The 23,139-nt window shown below is 36.7% G+C and overlaps 1 protein-coding gene across 1 annotated transcript in view; it reads left to right on the forward strand.

The window, feature by feature from the left end:
• LOC135202883 (putative uncharacterized protein DDB_G0271982) overlaps positions 1-22,107 on the forward strand; it is a 35,103-nt gene extending 12,996 nt beyond the window's left edge. The window contains exon 2 of the mRNA XM_064232337.1: positions 21,808-22,107. Within this exon, the coding sequence (XP_064088407.1) occupies positions 21,808-22,107 (300 nt within the window). The remainder of the gene's footprint in view (positions 1-21,807) is intronic.
• Positions 22,108-23,139: the final 1,032 nt, after the last annotated feature.

The following is a 23,139-nucleotide window of genomic DNA, read 5'->3' on the forward strand; positions in this document are numbered from 1 at the left end:
AGAGAGAGAGAACTAAGTGACTGGATAACCTCAGTTACTTAGTGTATCTTAATGGAAGGATGTGGCAAAAGGCACTAAGTTTAAGATACTAGGACTTAATCACTCAGCCACAGAGGGCTATTGGCTCTAAAGAAGCCGGCTGTCCACGTATGACTTTTTCAATGGTGTTCCTGTCTCTCTTTCCATATCCTACGATTGGGATCTCTTTATAATCTCGTAGGATTGCCGGCTTCGAAGCCTGGAAGGTATCCAGGACCATTCTGGGTACGTCTACTTACTTTCTCTTTTACGAATGCCGGGCGCTTCATCTGTGCCTCAAGTCACACAGGCGAGCCGGACATGTTAATCAGTGTATTGGATTATTCAGATAGCGAGGCATCGTCTCTGAATTCGGGTCAGTAATCGGGAATAAGAGGCTTATTGCAGTCACGGAGCTCAAGAGAGGATTAAAGCAACAAGGGATTGACAGAATGAGGGCAAAAGGACAAATTTTCCACCACTGACCCTCAGTGTGTCGTGGCAGGCAAACTTAATTAACAGAAGGTTATTAAGTTTGTTTATTAGGATATATTAAATTTATTCTTGAAAGGTAAATTGACACAGTTGACTCTCTTAGCAATATATATATATATATATATATATATATATATATATATATATATATATATATAGATATATATATATATATATATGTATACTACACACACACACACACTCACACACACACACACACACACACACACACACACACACACATATATATATATATATATATATATATATATATATATATATATATATATATATTTATTGGAAGATTGGGGTATCTAGGAGGCCGCAGATTCAGGAGGAATAAAATTGCAAATAGCCATCGTAGCATTGTAAATTTATTGGCCAAATTTTCGAGACGACAGTCTCATCATCAGGGCTGCAAAATACAAAGAATAAAAAAAAAAAAATGGACTCCGTTAAAAAACTCTCAAAGTCTAAAAACAAGAAACCTGAATTAAAAAAAATCAAAAAGACGAAGCTAAAAACATTGAAAACCCTAATACTCGAAAAAACTTTTTAAAATTGTACATATAAAAATTAAATTCTGATGTTAAAATGTATTAGTACCTTACTCTATCTGAGCTAAGAACTGAGTGACATTTTTCAGTTTTACAGAGGACGACGTCAACTTAGGCGATATATATATATATATAGATATATATATATATATATATATATATATATATATATATATATATATATATGATATATATATATATATATATAATATATATATATATATATATATATGCTTAAAAAATTAAAGCAAATGCACGTGACTTCATTAAATAAGGAAATACCACAGGAAAATGATGGGCAGAAATCCAAGAGCTTTCGTCTTTATTAAGACATCGTCAAGGAACGAATGAAATACGCTTGGAAAGGGAGTTACCAGGAGAACAAAAGGGTCAAGAATATCAGATGGTTAATTGTCAAAAGGATAAAAATGAAAAAGATCATCCAGGATTATCGGATATCACACGGTCATAAACTAAAACAAAGATTTAACCATAAGAGAAACTAAAGCTTAGCCATACAAAGTCCAAAACATTTATAAAACTGGATATATTAATTTTGTTGCTTATATTTATCTACAACGTTTTTCATTATGAAAGCATCGAGTTTAAATAAATCAAGACTCAAATTTTGAACACTTCCAATATTTGACTTGATCAAACAAGATTCAAGGATATTCCTTTTAACTGTGCCATTACATGGGATTGACTCCAGTAAATAGGATGATCTAAATCTTTCATATGTAGAATAATAGAATAATGCATTCGATATTTGTCCAGTTCTCACAGAACATTGGTACTGTTTGATTCGTTGTGAAAGGGATTTACCGGTTTGTCACACTTTTTGCAAGGAATGTCATATATGTTTAAGGGTATCGCCCTACAATTGGTTGACTAACAAGGCGGCCCCCGTTGGTTATTTTTGACCTGCGATGATATCCGCAAGTGTCGGTTGGTATAAATCACATCTTCGTCAAAGTATCATTGACTGTGATGATATTTCTTCTAAGTCCCCATCAATCGTTACTCTAGTATGAAGGTTTGAAGACGGTAAAACTCATAGTTAAATAACAAGTTATATTTAACAAGCTTACATCACAAATGATAGCTACAGGAAGATTTGGATAGCTCTTCAAACGGAGAGGTGTGATAGAAGTCTGATATACAATTCGGTTTACAAGATCATAGGTGAGCGATGCATTGCTCAAATGTTATACACACAAATGAACATACGAATCTAGGTCTGTCACGTAGGCACAGACTGTAATGGGAACGACAACATGTATTTTACCAATGGGGCATCGGTTGGCGTACCCTTTTAAAACATGAAACTGATGATCCAGGTGTATACAAACTAAGACGTTATACAAAGCATCGTCAGAGCAACGTTAAGGCAATGTCAGTTATTCACTAACTTCTGTTTTCCAATACTGCAAGATCCTACAGGAACACTGGAGTCATGATATTTCATCAACAACATGTTGCAACTTATAGAATGTCACAATACATTCGTATTTATATGTAATCACTTACATATGCAGCCGGGCACATCTTTAGGAAAATTTTCTATTACTAAATTCTTAACATTTATATTACAGAAAACAACATTAATTTTAAAAGTTTTAAAATTCTAGGAATTTCTTGAAACCTTTCATTATACGGTAATTTTAGAATGTCCCTTCTATAATATTCACTGTAGAGGAAGAAAGAAATTGTAATTTGAATTTTCTTGACGTAACTGTTCATAGAAATAATAGAAATTTCACCTTTTGAGTCTTTCGAAAATCAACTAACATTTCCCATTATGTTCATTATTATTCCAATCGCCATCAAAATGTTAAATTCTCTGTTTTTTCTGGGATGTTTTTAAGGGCTTTGTGTGTCTGTAGCCCAGAATTAATTGACGCTGAGATTAAAATTATTTATCATATTGCCATGAAACTTAAATATCTGAGGAGTTTTGTAGATGTGGCACAGAAAAGAGCTAGAAACACTTTATTTAACTAATGTCAAACTTTGAATTTAGAAGTATAATGTTTTAAAATTACTGTATGATGAAGGGCTCTAAATTTGTCTTGGTTTATTAAAATCGATGCCGTCATAATGAAAAAACAGTGTTAGATAAATATAAGGAACAAAATTGATATATTCAGTTTTATATGTGTTTCTGGACTTTGTATGGCTAAGCTTTAGTTTCTCTTATGGTTAAATCTGTTTAAGCTTGTACCTGTGTTATATCCGATAATCCTGGATTATCTCTTTAATTTCTACCATTTGATAATTAACCATCTAGTATTCTTGATCCTTTTGGTTTCCTGGTAACTTTCTTTCCAATGTAATTCATTCGTTCCCTGACAATGTCTTAATAAAGACGAAAGAGCTTGGATTTCTGCCTGTCATTTTCCTGTAGTATTCGCTTATATACATATACATATTATATATATCATATATAATATATATATATATATATATATATATATATATATATATATATATACAGTGGGCCCCCTGTATTCGCATTCTCCGGATTCGCGGACTCACACATTCGCGGATTTATCTCAGGAACGTTTCCTGCATTATTCGTGGAAAATTCGCTCATTCGCGGTATTTTTCTATGAGAAATATCCACAAATTCCTGTTTTTTTCTAATCTATTTCATCATAAAATGCACTTTTTCTGAAAAACACTATTAAAAAAACCAAGTATGAAAATTTGTAGTGGTTTTTTCTTGAGTTGTAACTAACAAAATAGGCTGTTTTTAGGGTTTTTATAGGGGTTCCAAACATTCTTGGGTTCTAACTATTCACGGGGGAGTCTGGTACGCATCCCCCCCGAATACGGGGACCACTGTATATATATATATATATATATATATATATATATATATATATATATATATATATATATATATATATATATATATATATATATATATATATATATATATATATATATATATATATATATATATATATATATATATATATATATATATATATATATATATATATATATATATATATATATATATATATATATATATATATATATATATATATATATATATATATATATATATATATATATATATATATATATATGTGTGTGTGTGTGTGTGTATATTTATGTGTAACCAGTCACAGTCCCAGTTGCTGCAGTCATTTCCACAAACTACAATTTCAATGAGATTGCCAGCCTTAAAAATTGATAAATTTTGTTTAAATCAATCTCAAATGTAACCAGGTTTTGGCAGTTAACCATTAATTTATTTTCTACGAATGACATGTAATGTAAAATAGTTAATTCATACCAAAGTAATTAGCCTATAAACGAAATAAATGCTTCTAGGTTATGTCATATTTGAACAATACAGGAAAAATACTGCACTAACATAATGTAAATATCACATTGCATTGACAAAAATCACACAAGATTTAGTCATTTACTTTACCAGTACTAAAGGAAAATTCTAATAATATGCACAATTTAATTAAGATCATTCAATAAATCCAGGTAAAACTAAGAAGTCAAAGTTCCTGCCGAAAGAACTACATTTTACGAAAAATAATAATGAAAACGTCGCTGGTGAACTGGATCACATCCACGTATCGAATGCCGAAGAACCTGAAGATATGAGACTGTGGTAAATAATATTATTGAACTTCTTCCTTAGTAGCTGTCACACAGACTGCAAAAGTAATCTACTGTGTGATTATGATATTCTCAAGCCATTGCGTCGTGCTCTAAAACGTTTCCAAAATACTACCACATTTTATAGGATTTAGTTGAAATTATCAAAGAACAAATTCAGTACTTCTTGAAGACTGCAACTTATATTAACTACCAACACATCTGTGCAAAGAAACAGCAATCCTATTTAATGTTTCTTCTTAAAAAACATTCTATTTCATAGCGGTTTAAAATCCGATAAGATATACCAATCTGGCATGATTTTGTGAAATATTAAATAGGACGAATAAACAGATGCTAGGGTCATTACATATATTAGAAAAATACTGGAATTCACTCGTTGAGATGGAGGTCTCAACCACAGAAAGCAAACAGCGCTTGATAGTCTGCTTCTGACTATTACTCTAAGAAACGTTTCTTATCTAAAAAAATTGCCACGCAGAATACATCACAGTAATTACAGCTCGTATTTGCGTTATGGGAGTCAGCAATAAACTTCTTCACTTGGTTCCTTCATTCTTTTATTGGGATTCCTCTATGCAAAGTGTTCTTATATTTCTAAGAACTCTGCATCATCACATATGCCTTACAGAACAGAAAAAATCATACTAAGAAATATAGGTATGGTAGTAAATAAACTACAATCGGTTTTAGTATTGGAGAATGTTTAAGCAAATTGACGAATAAAACTCAGTATTCCAAGAGACAAGAGAGAAAAACGAAAAAAGATTTTTTTCGTTACTTGCCCCCATCTGCTCCTATAATTCAATTGCACGCCAATATTGTTCCAATAAGGTTGCTGATGTTCATTTGCATTTTATTCTAAGCTGATATTTCCTGCATTTCATTCCGAGCTCTACCTTTGAACTCATCTCCTCTTCACACAAGATGACTGGCTCCATAAGTTCTGAGTACTTTATATATATATATATATATATATATATATATATATATATATATATATAGATATATATATATATATATATATATATATATATATATATATATATATATATATATATATATATATATATATATATATATATATATATATATATATATATAAATCTAATAAAAGGAGCCCATAAAAACACCAAAATAGAGAAAAAGTACTATATTTCAGAGACTGCTGTCTCCCTCTTCAGGTAGATGAATGAGAAAAGTTTCACAGAAAAGGTGGTATTTATACCAAGAGGTCCATCCACAAACAAGCCATTTTAAGTCACCCCCCCGCTGATAATCTTCCTCTAATCTTCTTAAGGGTTGGTTGAATGAAGACGTTGTCGATACGGGTGTCGAAATCCATCCTCCTTTTGAGATGTTGCATTAACCATGGCCTCTTTTATTAAGGCTGATTCCATCATTTGACTCTTGTACCGGCAAGTTGCTGCTATAAATTACACGTGACAAATTCCAGTTTATTCTATGGTTATGTTCATTTATATGGTTGAAAATAGCCGAGTTCTGTTGTCCATACCTAACTGACCGTTTGTGTTGTATTAAGCTCTGGGGAAGGGATTTACCTGTAAATCCGATGTAAGATTGGTCACAGTCCTGGCGGATGGGATTTCGTATACCCCAGAGTCCTTTGGAGATGTCTTTTGTTGGACGTTAATCAGGGATTTGGCTAAGGTGTTTGGGTAAGTAAATACAAAAGGGTTCGATTTTCCGAGGGGGTTGGTTATTCTCTTAATCGTGTCCAGGTGGGGAATTATTATTTTATTGTTGGGTGTATCTCTGGTCTTGTCTTTAGGGGTCGGTAGAAAATTACGTTTAGCTTTGTGAATTGCTTTGTTCCTCAATTATTATGGTCAGGATATTTTAAAGACGAAAGTTGCTTGCGAATTAGTTCAAATTCTTTTTCCAGGAATTCTGGGGAACAAATTCGTAAGGCTCTTAAGAACAAGTACTAGCTACACCTATTTGATAGAAATGTCATGATAGCTAAAGTAGTGAATGTATGAAAGTGAGAACGTTTGTTTTCTGTATATGGTAAATTTGTATTCTGTCGTATCTCTGATTATTAAAACATCAAGAAAAGGAATTTTGTTGTCTGTTTCCCATTCAACTTTAAATTTGATGCTGGGCACTAATGTGTTTAATTTCGAGAGGAATTCATTGAAATTGCCCCACCTATTATCCCAAAATGTTAGGATATCATCCACGTATCTCATCCACAGCATGTTTTTGGGTTTTATTGCATTTATTACTGTAGTTTCAAAGTATTCCATGTACAGATTGGCTAGAACAGGACTTAAAGGACTACCCATACTACACCCGAATTTTTGCTTGTAGAATGATTCCCCGAATGAAAATACGTTATTAGATGCACATAATTCAACTAGCTTTATTATTTTGTCAAGCGTCAAATGGGAAATGATCTGAATAGGGGGATAATTTTACCCTTAAAAACTGAAGAACGTCCTGTACTGGTACTTTAGTGAACAAGGAATCTACATCAAGGCTTAAAAGTTTTTTGTTGTGAAGTGGTATATGTGCTACTCTGAATTTGTGACAAAAATCTTCCCAAAACTCACAAAGACAATCTTCCATTCAGACCCATCGTTTCATGTGCCGGTGCTTTCAATTACAAAATTTCTAAATGGTTAGCTGGCCGGTCCTTTCCCTTTTTTAGGCACTTTTTCGCCAGTCACATTAAACATTCGGAAGATTTTTGTCACAAATTCAGAGAAGCACATATACCACTTCACAACAAAAAACTTTTAAGCCTTGATGTAGATTCCTTGTTCACTAAAAAGTACCAGTACAGGACGTTCTTCAGTTTTAAGGGTAAAATTATCCCCCTATTCAGATCATTTCCCATTGGCGCTTGACAAAATAATAAAGCTAGTTGAATTATGTGCATCTAATAACGTATTTTCATTCGGGGAATCATTCTACAAGCAAAAATTCGGGTGTAGTATGGGTAGTCCTTTAAGTCCTGTTCTAGCCAATCTGTACATGAATACTTTGAAACTACAGTAATAAATGCAATAAAACCCAAAAACATGCTGTGGATGAGATACGTGGATGATATCCTAAACATTTTGGGATAATAGGTGGGGCAATTTCAATGAATTCCTCTCGAAATTAAACACATTAGTGCCCAGCATCAAATTTAAAGTTGAATGGGAAACAGACAACAAAATTCCTTTTCTTGATGTTTTAATAATCAGAGATACGACAGAATACAAATTTACCATATACAGAAAACCAACGTTCTCACTTTCATACATTCACTACTTTAGCTATCATGACATTTCTATCAAAATAGGTGTAGCTAGTAACTTGTTCTTAAGAGCCTTACGAATTTGTTCCCCTGAATTCCTGGAAAAAGAATTTGAACTAATTCGCAAGCAACTTTCGTCTTTAAAAATATCCTGACCATATAATTGAGAAAGCAATTCACAAAGCTAACGTAATTTTCTACCGACCCCCTAAAGACAAGACCAGAGATACACCCAACAATAAAATAATAATTCCCCACCTGGACACGATTAAGAGAATAACCAACCCCCTCGGAAAATCGAACCCTTTTGTATTTACTTACCCAAAACACCTTAGCCAAATCCCTGATTAACGTCCAACAAAAGACATCTCCAAAGGACTCTGGGGTATACGAAATCCCATGCCAGGACTGTGACCAATCTTACATCGGATTTACAGGTAAATCCCTTCCCCAGAGATTAATACAACACAAACGGTCAGTTAGGTATGGACAACAGAACTCGGCTATTTTCAACCATATAAATGAACATTAACCATAGAATAAACTGAATTTGTCACGTGTAATTTATAGCAGCAACTGCCGGTACAAGAGTCAAATGATGGAATCAGCCTTAATAAAAGAGAGGCAGGTAATGAAACATCTCAAAAGGAGGATGGATTTCGGACACGATCGACAACGTCTTCATTCAACCAACCCTTAAGAAGATTAGAGGAAGATTATCAGCGGGGGGTGGGTTGACTTAAAATGGCTTGTTTGTGGATGGACCTCTTGGTATAAATACCACCTTTTTCTGTGAACTTTCTCATTCATCTACCTGAACGAGGGAGACAGCAGTCCTCTGAAATATAGTACTTTTTCTCTATTTTGGATGGTTTTTTTATGGGCTCCTTTTATTAGATGGAACTCTGTTGTTACAGAACATTTATACCAGTCATATATATATATATATATATATATATATATATATATATATATATCAATATATATATATATATATATATATATATATATAGTATATATATATATATATATATATATATATATTATATATATATTTTATATATATGTATATATATATATAGATATATATATATATATATATATATATATATATATATATATATATATATATATATATATATATATATATATATAGATATATATATATATATATATATATGTAAGACTCAAAGTTCGTGATGAACGAATTAGATATGACTGAAAAGACTGAAAGTTCATGACGAACAAATTTAATACGTCTGAAGAGATTTAAAGTTCGTGGTGAACAAAGTCGATATGTTTGAAAAGACTCAAAGTTCGTAATGAACAAATTCAAAAGGGGTTGGTTGCCTGATGCGTCTTTCCTCACAACATCAGTCATGGTTTATTATTTGGCAAAAGGATTTTTACGACTGCATTGCTCTTGCTGTCATCAACCACAGCTATTGGCGGTGGGCCTAGCCTTTGACTAAAAAGTCCACCTGGAAGGCAGCAGTTTCCACAGTTATTGGCGGTGGGTCTAGCCTCTTACTAAACAAGTTAGACTGCAAGGCAGCAATTGTCCTTTTAGTCGCCTTTTACGGCACGCTGGACCTACGGTGATAGTATTCTTACACCCTTACCACACAGTGATAATCAGTATAAACAAATTTACACCTGTAAAAAACCTTTTCCTTCAAAAAATACACTGCTGTATTCAGCTGTTCTGGTAAGAACTAAACTTAAACCAACAGAAAGAAAACCATACCTTCCAACAAATAAAACTATGATAACCATTATATTCCAATAACCAGTAAAGATTAGGTTACGTTAGGTTGAGGTAGAAATATAACAGTTGTGTGCAATCATGCTGAACAAATTCATTATGTTCTGAAAATACTCAAGGTTCACGAGGAACAATTTCAGTATTTCTGAAATGACTCAAAGGTCGTTCTGAACAAAATTTAGTTTGTCTTAAAACACCCGAGGTTCGTGAGGAACAAATTCATTATGTCTGAAAAGTCAAAATGTTCATGATGAACAGGAATTAGCGCAAGGGCTAACGTAAGCCTTTAAATATATTTTACTTGCTGAGAAATGCTGGCAGAACTAATAGTAGGCTTACAGGGGTTATACACTAATGGTGTGAGAAGTAATTTGAACCGTCGAAATAATTATAAGTGTAGCGTGGCAAGAGCAGTACATCAGTCCTATAGGAAATTTAATTTTCCGGACGCGGAGGTAAGAAATTGCTTAAGATTAACATGCAAGGTAGGCCCGAATTGCAGACTTCCTCGCTCGCAGAAATGGCTTTACGTTGCACAATAAACCTAAACTCGCACGCGGGGAATAATGTTCTCTGTTTAATATGCCTGCCTGTCTCGTGAGCCTTTTATTTACATCCGAGGCTGCCGCTCGCGGGCCAGATGAGCACCTGCCCGCTGTCTGGCCGATGTCTGGGTAAATTTTCCCACGGTCGGGGTTTCCTCGCAGTATAAACGACAGAGGGAGCGAGTGTTTTCAGCCGTTTATACGATACTCTATTCCTCAATACATAAAATCACGGGAATACTGTGGTTTCGTGAGGACTATCCGACTCAGGTAAGGAGTTTAAAATTGTTTTCTGAAGATTCGGCGGGCTTCACGGACGTATGAATAAAATTAGCTAGCGGAAGAAAATGACTTATGCGAGCGTGTGCATGAGCTATTTACAAAAATGGATTTTTAAAAGGATTCAAAAGAAAGTATGGCGAATTTGTTGGGAGGGCCACGTTTGGCTTGGCATTGAAGATTCAAAGTCGGAATTTATGAGTCTCTTGACTTGAGAAAATAAATTTGAATGAATTTTTATACACTTCCTAATTTTACCTATCGATTGAGCGAGAGAGAGAGAGAGAGAGAGAGAGAGAGAGAGAGAGAGAGAGAGAGAGAGAGAGAGAGAGAGAGAGAGAGAGAGAGAGAGAGAAGATAAACCCAGCGAGACCAAAATCTATCTAGAAATTCGGAATTGTCAAATTGTCCTTACAACATGGACGAAGGAGTAAGGGCAATATTCCTTTTATCAACGTTTCAGCGAATTTCACTTCCTAGATCTCCTTTTTGAATCATGCAGGCTAACATGCACTAACACAGAAACCTCGTGGAATGATTGATACGTTCTCTCTTCTCATGAAGTAAATTGGGTATGCACGTGGTCTATCAATACTTAACACTGATTTGCAGTTACTTTTCGCACCTGGCATAAACCTAAACAAAATATATCGACATTTATACTTATACCGTGGAACTCTGGCTCTTCTCATGTACTTATGAAAGGGGTAAGATTACTAGGGTCGTCTCTAAGCTTGCCACCAGCTTTAGCAATCGCTATTCAGCTGATGATTGAGATATGCAACTTGCAAGATACTCAGCAAAGTTCGTCACTTTCTATGGAATTACTCTACTAGATGCTTATTGGAATTCTGGGAGCAACCGATGATGATTTAGAAGGGAACTACATATTTTTGTTAAATCTGACGTGTAAGATTGTCTAAAGCAGATCCACAGAAAATCAATCAAGGGAAAAATAATGGCTTAAGACCTTCTTCAAATGAGGTAAGACTACGTAAACACAGAGGGTTTACTTAATCAAGTATATTTACATAAAACAACAGATCAGAGAAAGACGGAATTACTGGGCAAGGAGTAATAGTCCTGCTAAATGACTGAATCATACACCACAGAATGAATATTCTACGTCGACGATGTCTTCACAGAGGGAACATCGCCCATCTGCGGCGATATGCAAGACGGTTATGTGCAGGAAACACTTACGCCAGCAAAGGGAACTGAGAGAGTGCATACAAGATGCCAAGACAACTCAGTTCTACACCAATAAATACACATTTACGTTAACGCTCAATAATTCAATACAAATTCACAGTGGGTATTCGTACAATGGAAATGAAAATAAATCAGGCAGAAAAAATAATAAGATTGCGATCGATTAAAAGAAACCTCTTTCCGAAACTGGGCCTACTGAACTAATGATTGGTTTAAGTAGGAATATTGATTTTGTGTGTTTTGACTAAACCGTAGAGATATGGTAGGGAGGAGCTCTGAATTGTAAACTGTTTAATTAAATAGTCACAGCCCCTTAATACAGATTTAATTTGTTTACTAAAATGAGAGTTCACTGTCTGTCGTAATAATAAATAAAAGTGACGATGTAAATAAAATGGCAACATTAGATGGCAGTGAATCTTACACGAAACTGAGGTCTAATCCTACACAGACAGCGAACTCTCATTTTAGTAAACAAATTAATCTGTTTTAAAGGGCATGACCATTTAATTAAACAGTTTAAAATTCAGAGCTCCTCCTTACCATATCTCTGCGGTTTAGTCAAGCCACAGAAAATCAATAACCTAACTAGACCAACCATTAGTTCAGCAGGCTCAGTTTCGTATAATTTATTTAAATTGCTTTGAATATTTTTTACACCTTCGATAGGAACCATTTCTAATATGAAGGTAAAAAAATAATGTGGGCTTTGTAAACAAATTGAATAGATTGAATTTGAATTTTGATTTTACTATGATTTATTTCGATTTCGTTATTTACAAAAGTGCCTGTAGATGATTTACTTCAACTTTTGGAGGAAGGATTAGAAAGTTATGATATTCCTTTAACTGTAGCAAACCTCACTAATTTTATAAGGTTATGTATCAACAATAGTAAATTTTGTTTTATTAGGAATTTTTCTTTGTACAAAAGTTCGGCATGGCTATGGGTAATCCATTATCTCCTGTCCTTAGCAATATTTACATGGAATTTTTAGAGACAAGGATTTTGCCCCCAAAGTTATTTGGTTTGGTATCAGGAAAAATCCCCCGGAGGACAAAATCCCCCTGGACAAATTCCCCCATAGGACAAAATCCCCATTGCCAGAATTCCCCGTTTTCTACCGTTTGCTTGTTTTTCTAACAAGGCAAAAATTTTTTGAACAGCTACATTAACTAAATCTTCTTACTGTCATAGCAGTACAGTCGTTTGCTCATTTTTCTAAAAAGGCGATATACTTTTTGGCTTACATAGTTAGCTTCACTAAATCTTCTTACAAAGAGTTTATTTTGGAAATCACTTTTAGTACTTCCACCCATAGAAGATGGAGTTTGTGAAGAGCAACAAGGGACAGGTGAAATTGCATCGTGAAAGATATATTTACGTTCAACACTATGCACTATTACCGGATAAGATCCAGATAGATTTATACAAGAAGTAAAAATCTTGACAAATTGCTCGCCAGCGAGTGCAATAATCGATTTTGAAAGAACAATGCTGAATACTTTCCTGAAGTCGATGTTAAAGGCTGCTTTTTTTCATTTGTGCCAAAATATTTACAGAAAAATACAAGAGTTTGGTTTACAAAAACATTATCATAACAATAGGATATTATGCCAGAGGAGAGTTTCCTGATTTTGGATTACTTTGAGGAGCACTATATTGGCAGGCCATGTCGACGAGGACGCGAGAACCCACATTTAGCATACCTTTGTGGAATATGTATGCAAGAACAAACGATGAACTTAATTGTACCAGTAATTCTGTGGAAGGATGGCATCGCAGTTTCGTATTATTTGCTGGGTGTTCCCATCCAGCCATCTGTAAGTTTATGAGTCTCCTAGAGCGAGAAAACAACTTTCAAGATGTTCAGATGAATCAGATTATTTCTGGTATCGCTAGTGAACCATTTAGAAAGAAATATAAGGATACCACATCACGAATCAAATCAGTTGTACTAACATACCAAGAAAAAACGTATTTAGATTATATTAGAGGCATTGTAATTAGCTTAGGGTTTTAAACACATGTTCAGTCTTTGAATAAACAATCTAGCATTTTTCGTGAAATTTGCATTTTCCTCAGATATTTTTATTGTAAAGAATTCCACCTCCTAAGTTAGTTAAAAAAATTTCTCTCAGTAATATTCAGTTAACTAGAACTATATATGCAATAATAAATATAAAGCCAGCAAACGACTGTACGAATATTTTAAGATATTTCTGTTTGGAACTATATAATAATAATAATAACCTGTAGTAATAATAATTAATAACTAATTAATAATAATAATAATAATAATAATAATAATATCATAATATCCTTTATTTCGGTTCAGGGCCATATACAATGAACATACAAAATACACAGTAACATACACAATCTAGATCTATGAGTCAACATGATAGGAAAAATTAGTAATCGGCACTTATCCACAAAATAGCTGAGGTAGCATAAAAGATAGTAATCATAATACTGGTAATAGTAATAATATTGGTGAGAAAAAAAAATGCATTGAGAATTATAACAGTTAGTGCACAAATTATATAGCTTAAATTTCACTAGAGACCTTAGGTGGTTACAGTAGTCCTGGTCCAGAGGGCTAAATACATAAATTGAATGTATATATATATATATATATATATATATATATATATATATATATATATATATATATATATATATATATTATATATATATCTTTAACTTAACTTGATAGTAATCACAGAAATAATGAAAAAATAAAATATCAGCAATAAATATAATAATGACAAAATCTGCAGATGACATCTTGCTAATACAGAGATTAAGTCCTTCAGGGGACAAAGGCCTCATTTTCCCATCTTTCCCACAATTTAGATCTTCTTCTTGCTTCACTCCTCAGGATGCTTTGTATGAGCGAGTTTCCGCTGTTTCTCACTCGGGTTACCAGGCTGGACATTGTTCGCCTTACAATGATTTTTAAATTGTCCAGGTGGTTTTCTAAGAACACCTGTGTGGCGGAGTGGTAGCGTGGAGTGTTTGTGAGGCGTCTCAGAATGTCATTGTGCACAACAGTGATACGTCTCATGGTCTCTCGGGTATAGTTCGTCCAGAGGGAACACCCATAGATACTGTAGCAGTACGAGCGGAAGAGCAGCAGTTTCACGTCTCGGTGACAGAACGCAAACCTCCTTGCAATCATGTTGCCAGTTGCACATAGTTTACAACGCCTCTGTTCAATGTCTGCCGTATCTTTTAGATCGTCGGTAATAATGTGACCCAAATACGGAAATTCGCGCACAAATTCCAGCCTATGGTTTCCGAGTAAAATTTGTGGTTCTGCAATATGCTTAAGCGATCTCGGGAGCAGCGACATGCACTGGGTCTTGGTTTCGTTGTAGATTATATAAAATTCCTCTGCATATTGGCGGCAAATGTCGATGAGTCGTTGGAGGCCATGCACTGATGGGGAAATCAGAACCATATCGTCGGCGTAACAGAGGTTGTTTATAGTTGTTTCATTGACAGTGCATCCGATTGGGAGTGAGTTCAGTTTGACATTCAAGGCATCTGTGTACGCATTAAACAGGTATGGAGAGAGAATGCCCCCTTGCCGAAGCCCGTTTAGGGAGCCGAAGGTGTACGATAATACGTTGCCCCATTTGACACAGAATTGCTGTGTGGAGAACCAGCAATGTAAAATGCCAATTAGATATAGGGGTGTGCCCCTTTTATGCAACTTCAGGAATAGCTTCAGGTAGTTTACACTGTCAAATGCTTTTCTCACATCTACGAAACACAGGAAAACCGGAGATACTGATGATAGGTAGTAGTTCAGCAATTCTTTCAGTATGTAGATGCAGGTGTCGGTTGAATGGTTTGCTTTAAACCCGAACTGGTTGTCAGTGGTGTGTAGAAAGGGGAGAAGTCTCACAAGAAGAACCGACTCAAGTATCTTCGATGCGATTGTTGTGATTGCAATTGGCCGGTAGTTGCCAGGGTCAGCTGCATCCTTTAGCTTGTTTTTGATTAATGGTATCAAGTGAACTAAGAGTAGGGAGTCTGGAAGAAACTGGTGAATTATGCACGCATTGAATAAGGCAGCTAGCAAAATGTAAATTATCGAATGGCAGAATTTGAAAGCCTCTGTGGGAAGACCATCACAGCCGGGCGATTTATCATTAGGTATGCTGTTTATGGCATCGCTGATGTTACCTGGCTTAATACGGTCTGCAAAATGAAATTGAATGTTGTCATTAAGGAGGTTATCTACCTCGCTTCGGGAATCCTGATCATTTATGCAATTCAGGATATTGTTTGAAGTGATCACCCACATCCTTGCGATAGCCTCGTCTCCGACTGCTTCCCCTACTCTCTGTGATAGCTTTTTAGTTTTGGGATTTAAGGACTGGATATCTTTCCAAAGACGAGGGTAATCACCAGATTCTACGTTTCTAGACATTGCATCGGCTCTTAGTTGTTTTTCATTTAACCTGCAGTGCTTAAGAGCAAGTTTGATTTGCGCTCTCGCCTGCCTCATTAGTAATGCAGTGTGTCCTTCCCTCGGGCTGCCATTTTGCCTCCACAGTAAAAACATTTCTCGTGAGTATGTATACAGATCCTTAACCAAGTCATTCCAACCAGGTATATTACGAGAATTACCTTGACGAAATCTAAAGGCAGTCCTGCCCGAAGCAAGCATAGCGGAGATTATGTTCGAATAGAATTCATTCAGATCCCTCCTGTGGTGGTCATTTCTACATTTTGTGTTGGTACACAGTAAGGCGTCAGCCGGTTGAATTATTGACCACAACCTGGTTTCCGTGGTCGCCCTAAAGTATCTGGTTTTCTGTTGGTTTTTAAACTCCCAGTTAACCGTGGTCAGTTAGTGGGTTCACGGTAGGGAGGGATGGGGTACTGAATGACACCTGTAATGGGATGTGATCGTAGCCCGTTGCAAGATCGTAGCGAATATTGCAGGTCATAATAGAATCATGAAGTTGTGGAGATGTGATGCAGTGGTCCAGCCAGGAGGTTGTAATTGCGTCCACTCTATTATGTACATAGGAGTAGGAGGAGGGAGGGAGGAGCATTACATCGCTAATTTTGAGAGCATGATTTTGACAGAAGCGAGTAAGTTCATTATAAAATTGTTTTGTGGGGTGAGAATTAAGGTCCCCTATTATACAAATATGATCAGCAGGAGAATCTTGAATAATACTGTGTAACTCCCCTAGGATCATGCAGTAATGATCAAAATTATTGTTATTTTCCCATGGCATATAAACATTAATTATTAGGATTTTAGAGTTCCCTACTGTCACTTGAAGCCCAAGCAATCTGTCACTCCTGCAGGTCATCACCTTTATCATATTGTCTAACGATTTGTGCCACAGGAAAGAAAGTCCCCCTTTCGGACGACCGGCTATGATTTGATCTGTAACTTGCATCGATGAAGTCGAGAAGGTTCTGAAGTCTTCATGAATTGAATCGCAGATGGCAAGGTCATGAGGCCAGAGGAGCGTTTCTTGCAATGCAATGATGCCGTTGAAATTTTTACAGAGCATGTTTAGGAGAGGAATGTTCTGCTTGAGGCCAAAAATATTCCAAGAGATTATGTTTAATGTATCCATGGCTACTCACGAAGATGGGAGATGAATGCGCTGATCATTTGGGTGGATGGGGGGTTATCCAGGGGGAGTGGGCAGTCACTCGCCGTGGGCGGTTGGCTGGCACTTGGGGTGGAAATGACCCTGGTTGGAGTGACAGTAAGTTCCCCTGGGGTTGGTTGGTCCCGGATTAGGTTATATCTTGAAACTAATATATTAGGACCGAAATTCTCACCTTTAAGAACGTCGAGGTGTTGAAATAGGCAGGTAATCCTGTAAGCCACTTTATGTTTATTTCTACATGGGAGTTCGTGAGAGATAAGTGGGTCAGAGCCAGTGAGAAACTTGACTCTCTCCACTATGGCGTCTAGCGTCACCGATGAGCGCAGATTGTGAATTGCTACGTGACATCTCTTCTCAGGTGTCGGGCGAGGTGAAACTCGAATGTTGGGCTCCGGTCCAGCGGCCAAACGAGAGGATCTTCTCTTCTTTCTACTTGTTTGTATCTGCCAGCCGCTAGACCCCTCAAGATCACTCTCATCTGCGTGCGTCTACGATGGGGGGTTGGCGGGGAGAGATAGGGTGGGGAGGATCACAAGGGCTGGTAATCATCACCGGAGGTCTATCTTCCACCGGAGGCACTGGGGAGGGAGGGGAGGTTGGGGGACCAACTGTCTCCTCAGAACGGCCTACAGGTGAAGGGGGCACTTCCGTGTTGCTGGGAGGCGAGGAAAAACTGGATGCCGCATTCATAGGAGTTTGGTGGCTATCTGTGCGATTGTCAATCGATCCCTGCACTCCTTTGATCGCATCCCAGATCCGTGTGAGATCATTTGTTTCCACCGTTTTAAGACTGTCTAGGGAATCCTGCAGTCCTTTGATCACGTCCCAGATTCTTGATAATTTATCATTTGTCTCCTCGATTTTTTCCGAGTTTTTTCCCATTATTTCTGAGAGGGATTTTGCTGTTTGGAAGGCATTTTCTGCCGTGTGGTACACCGCAGGTAGGCTTAGGTCAGCGGCCCCTTTGGAGGCAGATTGTAAGGGTCATCGGCGTAGATTTCCACCGAGCAGGTCCTTAGCCACTTGGTGATATATGTATGTGTGTGAGGACAAGTTCTTCGCGGATCGCTCCTTGAGAATGCTCTCTGGTATCAGATCTTTGCATTTCGTATATGCAACGTTGATTTCCTCATCGGAGAAGGCATCACTGACAGATTGAATAGCGGACTCGACGTCGGAACGGTTCGATTGGTATTGGGTAAAATTCAGACAATTGTTCGCGAGTACGGAACTTGTGTGTGGGGCACAGGCACCTGTAGGTGCCAGGGTCACTTGCGCAACGGTTGGAGGTTGGTCGGATGACATTTTTGTGGTAAGGGAAGGGCCAAGCACTAACACATACACTGCATTCTTTTACCCATTTCCCAGGACCAATAGGCCTCGAGTAGCTGTGATTTGAAAGATTTCTAAGGCACTGATTGGAGCAGAAAGAATATTAGAATATCTGCAATTGCATAACACTCTCCGGCCCATGCGCCGTGTATTACGTGGAGACACTATTAACACATTGCTTACCGTAAAAGGTATAATCACCAAGGGCGAAAAACCCTTCTTATCTGTGAAAAAACGCGAGAGAGACCTCCAACACGTCCGCCCCACACAACAATAATGAAAAAAAAAAAAAAAAAAAAAAAAAAAAAAAAAAAAAAAAATAAAATATGTTACTACTATTATTGGTTGCTTACATTTTCATGGCTAAATTTATCCCGGGGGATTACGTCCACGCTGGATTTTGTCCAGGGGATTTTGTCCTTGGGGGATTTTGTCCTACGGGGGATTTTGTCCTCCGGGGGATTTTGTCCTAAAACCCTCGGTTTAGGTATGTGAATGCTCTTTTCTGTAAATGGCTAGTTTACGAAAACATCCAGTGATTTCTGAGTAAGTTGAATAATTTAGCCCCATCTATAAAATTTACTGTAGAGGAACAAAGAAATTGTAATTTAAGAATTTGTAATTGTCCATAGACATGATAGAAATTTAACCTTTTCAGTCTTTCGAAAGTCAACATTGGCTGTTTTGTTCATTATTATTCCAATCATCATCAAAATGTTAAATTCCTTGTCTTTTCTGTAATGTTCCCAAGGGCTTTGGGCGTTTGTAGCCCACATTTTATTGACGCTGAGATTAAAACTATATTTGATATTGCGTTGAAAATTAAATACCTTTGTAGATGTAGCACAGAAAAGAGCTAGGAAAACATTATATTTAACTAATAAAAAACTTGAATTAAGTAAGCATAATACTCTTAAAATACCGCACAATGAAAGCTTTTTAGAAATTCCTAGAATTGTAAAGTTTAACAGAAATGTTGTTTTCAGCAATTCTAATGTTAAGAATTTAGTGATAAAATATACCCTCCTAAAGAGGATTCTTGCTGTATCTATGGAACTTGTAAAAAGTATGATGAAATATATCACTGACAAACTGGAAAATCACTTTTAAAACGAATCAAACCACAATATCCTGTGAAGACTGGCCAGATATCGAATGCATTATTCGTATATATGAGAGCTTTAGACACATTTATAATGGAAATATTCTAAATTTGAAGTCTTTGTTTGTTTAAACTTGAGTCTTTCATAATTAAAAATGCTGTAGATGAATATAGGCAACACAATTAGTATTCAGTTTTAGACATTTCTGGATTTTGAAAGGTAAGATTCCGTATTCCTTATAGTTAAGTATAGTTTTAGTTTGCGACGGTGTGATCCCGGATCATTATGGATTATCTTTTTGCTTATTACCCTTTGATTAGCATCTGATATTTACTTTTATACATGTTTTGGATTTTGTGTAACTAAGCTTCCATGTCTCTCAGGGTTGAATCGATGTCTTCAGTTTGTGTCCGTGTGATCCTGGATCATCCTGGATTACCTTATTGTTTATTACCCTTTGACAATTGATCATCTGGCATTCTTCTTCCTTTAGTTTGCATTGGAACCTTCCTGTCAAACTGAGTCTCATTTGTGCCACGACGATGCGTGAATAAACAATACACGAGAAAGCGCTTAGTACTGAACATCTGCCTGTCATTTTCCATTGGTATGCGCATACACACACACACACACACACACACACACACACACACACATATATATATATATATATATATATATATATAATATATATATATATTATATACAAGGTACTTACGTTTTTAAACCATAGTGTATGTGTGTGTGTCATGAATATCTGAGTCTGGCTTCCAACCAAATTCATCTCCCATCTACCAGCCATCAAGTTGGCCCACCATTTTGTGGTCTTACTGTCAACGGTCACCTTAGCACGAGACTTGTATTTCATTAAATTGAGCATTGCTTCATATCACTTGTATTCTAAAAGCCTCTAAAATTTTTGCAACTGCAAGGGAAATCTTTTAAAATTCTGTTAACTATTAACCTCCAAGAAGATACCAATAGCTTTTATTAGCTTTCAGCTGTTTTTTCTAACTTCTAGAAAGCAGCACGCTCTTTACTGCAGAGAAAACAATTCTTTGATTACTAAATTCTTCTCAAGACCACAGAAAGTCTCTAAATTAATTCCCACACCCTGTTCTACTATTTCTGTTCGAGAGAAACTTTCATCTTTATGTAATTTCCACTCCTCATTAATAAGCCACATCTCCTTATGTTGGGACGAATATTCTATTAATTTTGAAATATTATATGCATCAGTGCATGCCCGCCTATGCAAACAAAATGACTGCATTGCGCCTCACAGCTCATATGTCCTATATACAAATTGCAATCATTAAACTTGCAAACCCATTACCTACCAGGTATCAACCCACGTTACTGTTGTGTCCGTGAGCGTGTTGCACCAAAGTGTTTTTTTGGCAAAAAGCCTTAACCTCTAAACAATAGCAGGCTCTGTCTTTGTGCCTACGCAAACCTTGTGTATTTTACACAACTTGCACATGTACTGCTGATCACTATCTATCCACTTAAGCATTAACCAGCCGTGCCTCGGAACACATCTGGGCAAATCACTTAACATATTCTTTACCACACCCCCACCATGTGTTACCTCTGTGTCCATGTGAGTCACCATTTATTGATATTAGGGTCACCTTTCACAGTATTCATTGGCAGTTGCTTGAATTACTGTTTTAAGTGCGTTGCCTGATGATACTTCAACATCATGTGCCATTTTCTTTATCACACAATTGCTAGCAGGGCCATCCTAACCTTTTAAACATTTCTTGGGAGGTTAGAATTCACCCTAAGCATCACAACATATCCGCTGAGGAGTACAATACCTTTACAGAAGCAGGGAAAGGTATGGGGGATGAGAGGGGACCAGCTGGCCCAAGGGGTTCAAGAGCAGGTAGCTGCCACAATGAAAGTCGTAGGAAAAATCACGACAGTATAAGCAACTAAAGAAAGAAAGGGAGCGCCAAAAGAGAAAGGAAAGGGAAGAAAAGGACCATCAAGAAAGTAAAGAAATGGAAGAGAGAAAAGATCATCAAGAGAAGGAAAGGGAACGACAGCAGCAACTAGTCTTGAAGAAGGAACTCAAGCTTGAAAGATTCAAGCAGGACAGTGCAATGGCACTAGCCCAATACCAAGCCACAAATCCCGCCATGGGCTCCACTCCTTCCATTATATCGAATACCAGTGACCTCATGCCTCACTGGAATGATGCAGAGCCAGAAGTGTGGTTTTAACAGTTGGAAATCCTCTTCAGTGAGTACAAGGCAACTAAGACCGAAAAGGCCATGGCTGGAATGGGACAGGATACCATATATTTCTTGGAAAATGGTGACAAAGGAAAACTTAAGGCATCCAAGAAGGCTGTAGCAACAGTGTATGAGATTACACCTGAGTGTTGGAGGTTAAGATGGCAATGTCTTCCCCAGGAGGTCAGTCAAACCTTGACCAACTGGTCCTACAAAAAGAATTGATCTTTGCAGCAGTGGATTGATACCTTGGAGTGCAAATAGTTCAAGGATTTACTGAATTAACTCCAGCTTGAGAAATTCCTCAATTACGCTCCATCCCCATAGCTCTACACTTTAGTGGGAAACAGCTAGGACTATTCACTGATTGCTGTTGCCTGGCCGATGATTACAAGACATACAACCCAACCTCACATAGGTGCGTAGTTCCCTCGGCCCCACTTCCCTTGTCAGTCTGAAGCCCAGTGCAAAGCTAAGGGGGGAACCATATCATAGCCTTCTCTAACCTTAACTCCCAGCCTACCTAAACTGTAAATGCTCCATGTAGAGATTATAGCCAAGCTTATTGCCACAATTGTAAGAGATGTGGGCATACCATGAATTTCAGGGTTTACCCTGGAAGGAAATTTGATACTGTCATTGTTCTGGCGGCCACTCCTTCATCCTCTTTAGGACTGCCAGCTCCAGGGCCTATTTTTGTAAAACTTTCTCAAGGTTGTTACTGCATTCAACAGGTCTGCCTTTGAGGACACTGGTACTCAAATCCCCCTTATAAGGTGAGACAAGGTACCCAATGGGACTGCCAATGAATACAGCACACCCTTAACTATAGAGAGGATTAACAATAATTGGAGGCTGACACTCCTGACTGTCTGATTGAAGATCACCAGGTTCCATAATTGTAGGATTTATATGCTTAGCTTACAGTAACCATTTATATTCCTGGATGCTATGACCTTCTCCTAGGACAGAACCTACCTTCCCAGCCCATCTCCAGATCTTCCATGGGTCCTGCCACTT

The sequence above is a fragment of the Macrobrachium nipponense genome, chromosome 33, assembly GCF_015104395.2.
Source record: "Macrobrachium nipponense isolate FS-2020 chromosome 33, ASM1510439v2, whole genome shotgun sequence".
Lineage (NCBI taxonomy): Eukaryota > Metazoa > Arthropoda > Malacostraca > Decapoda > Palaemonidae > Macrobrachium > Macrobrachium nipponense.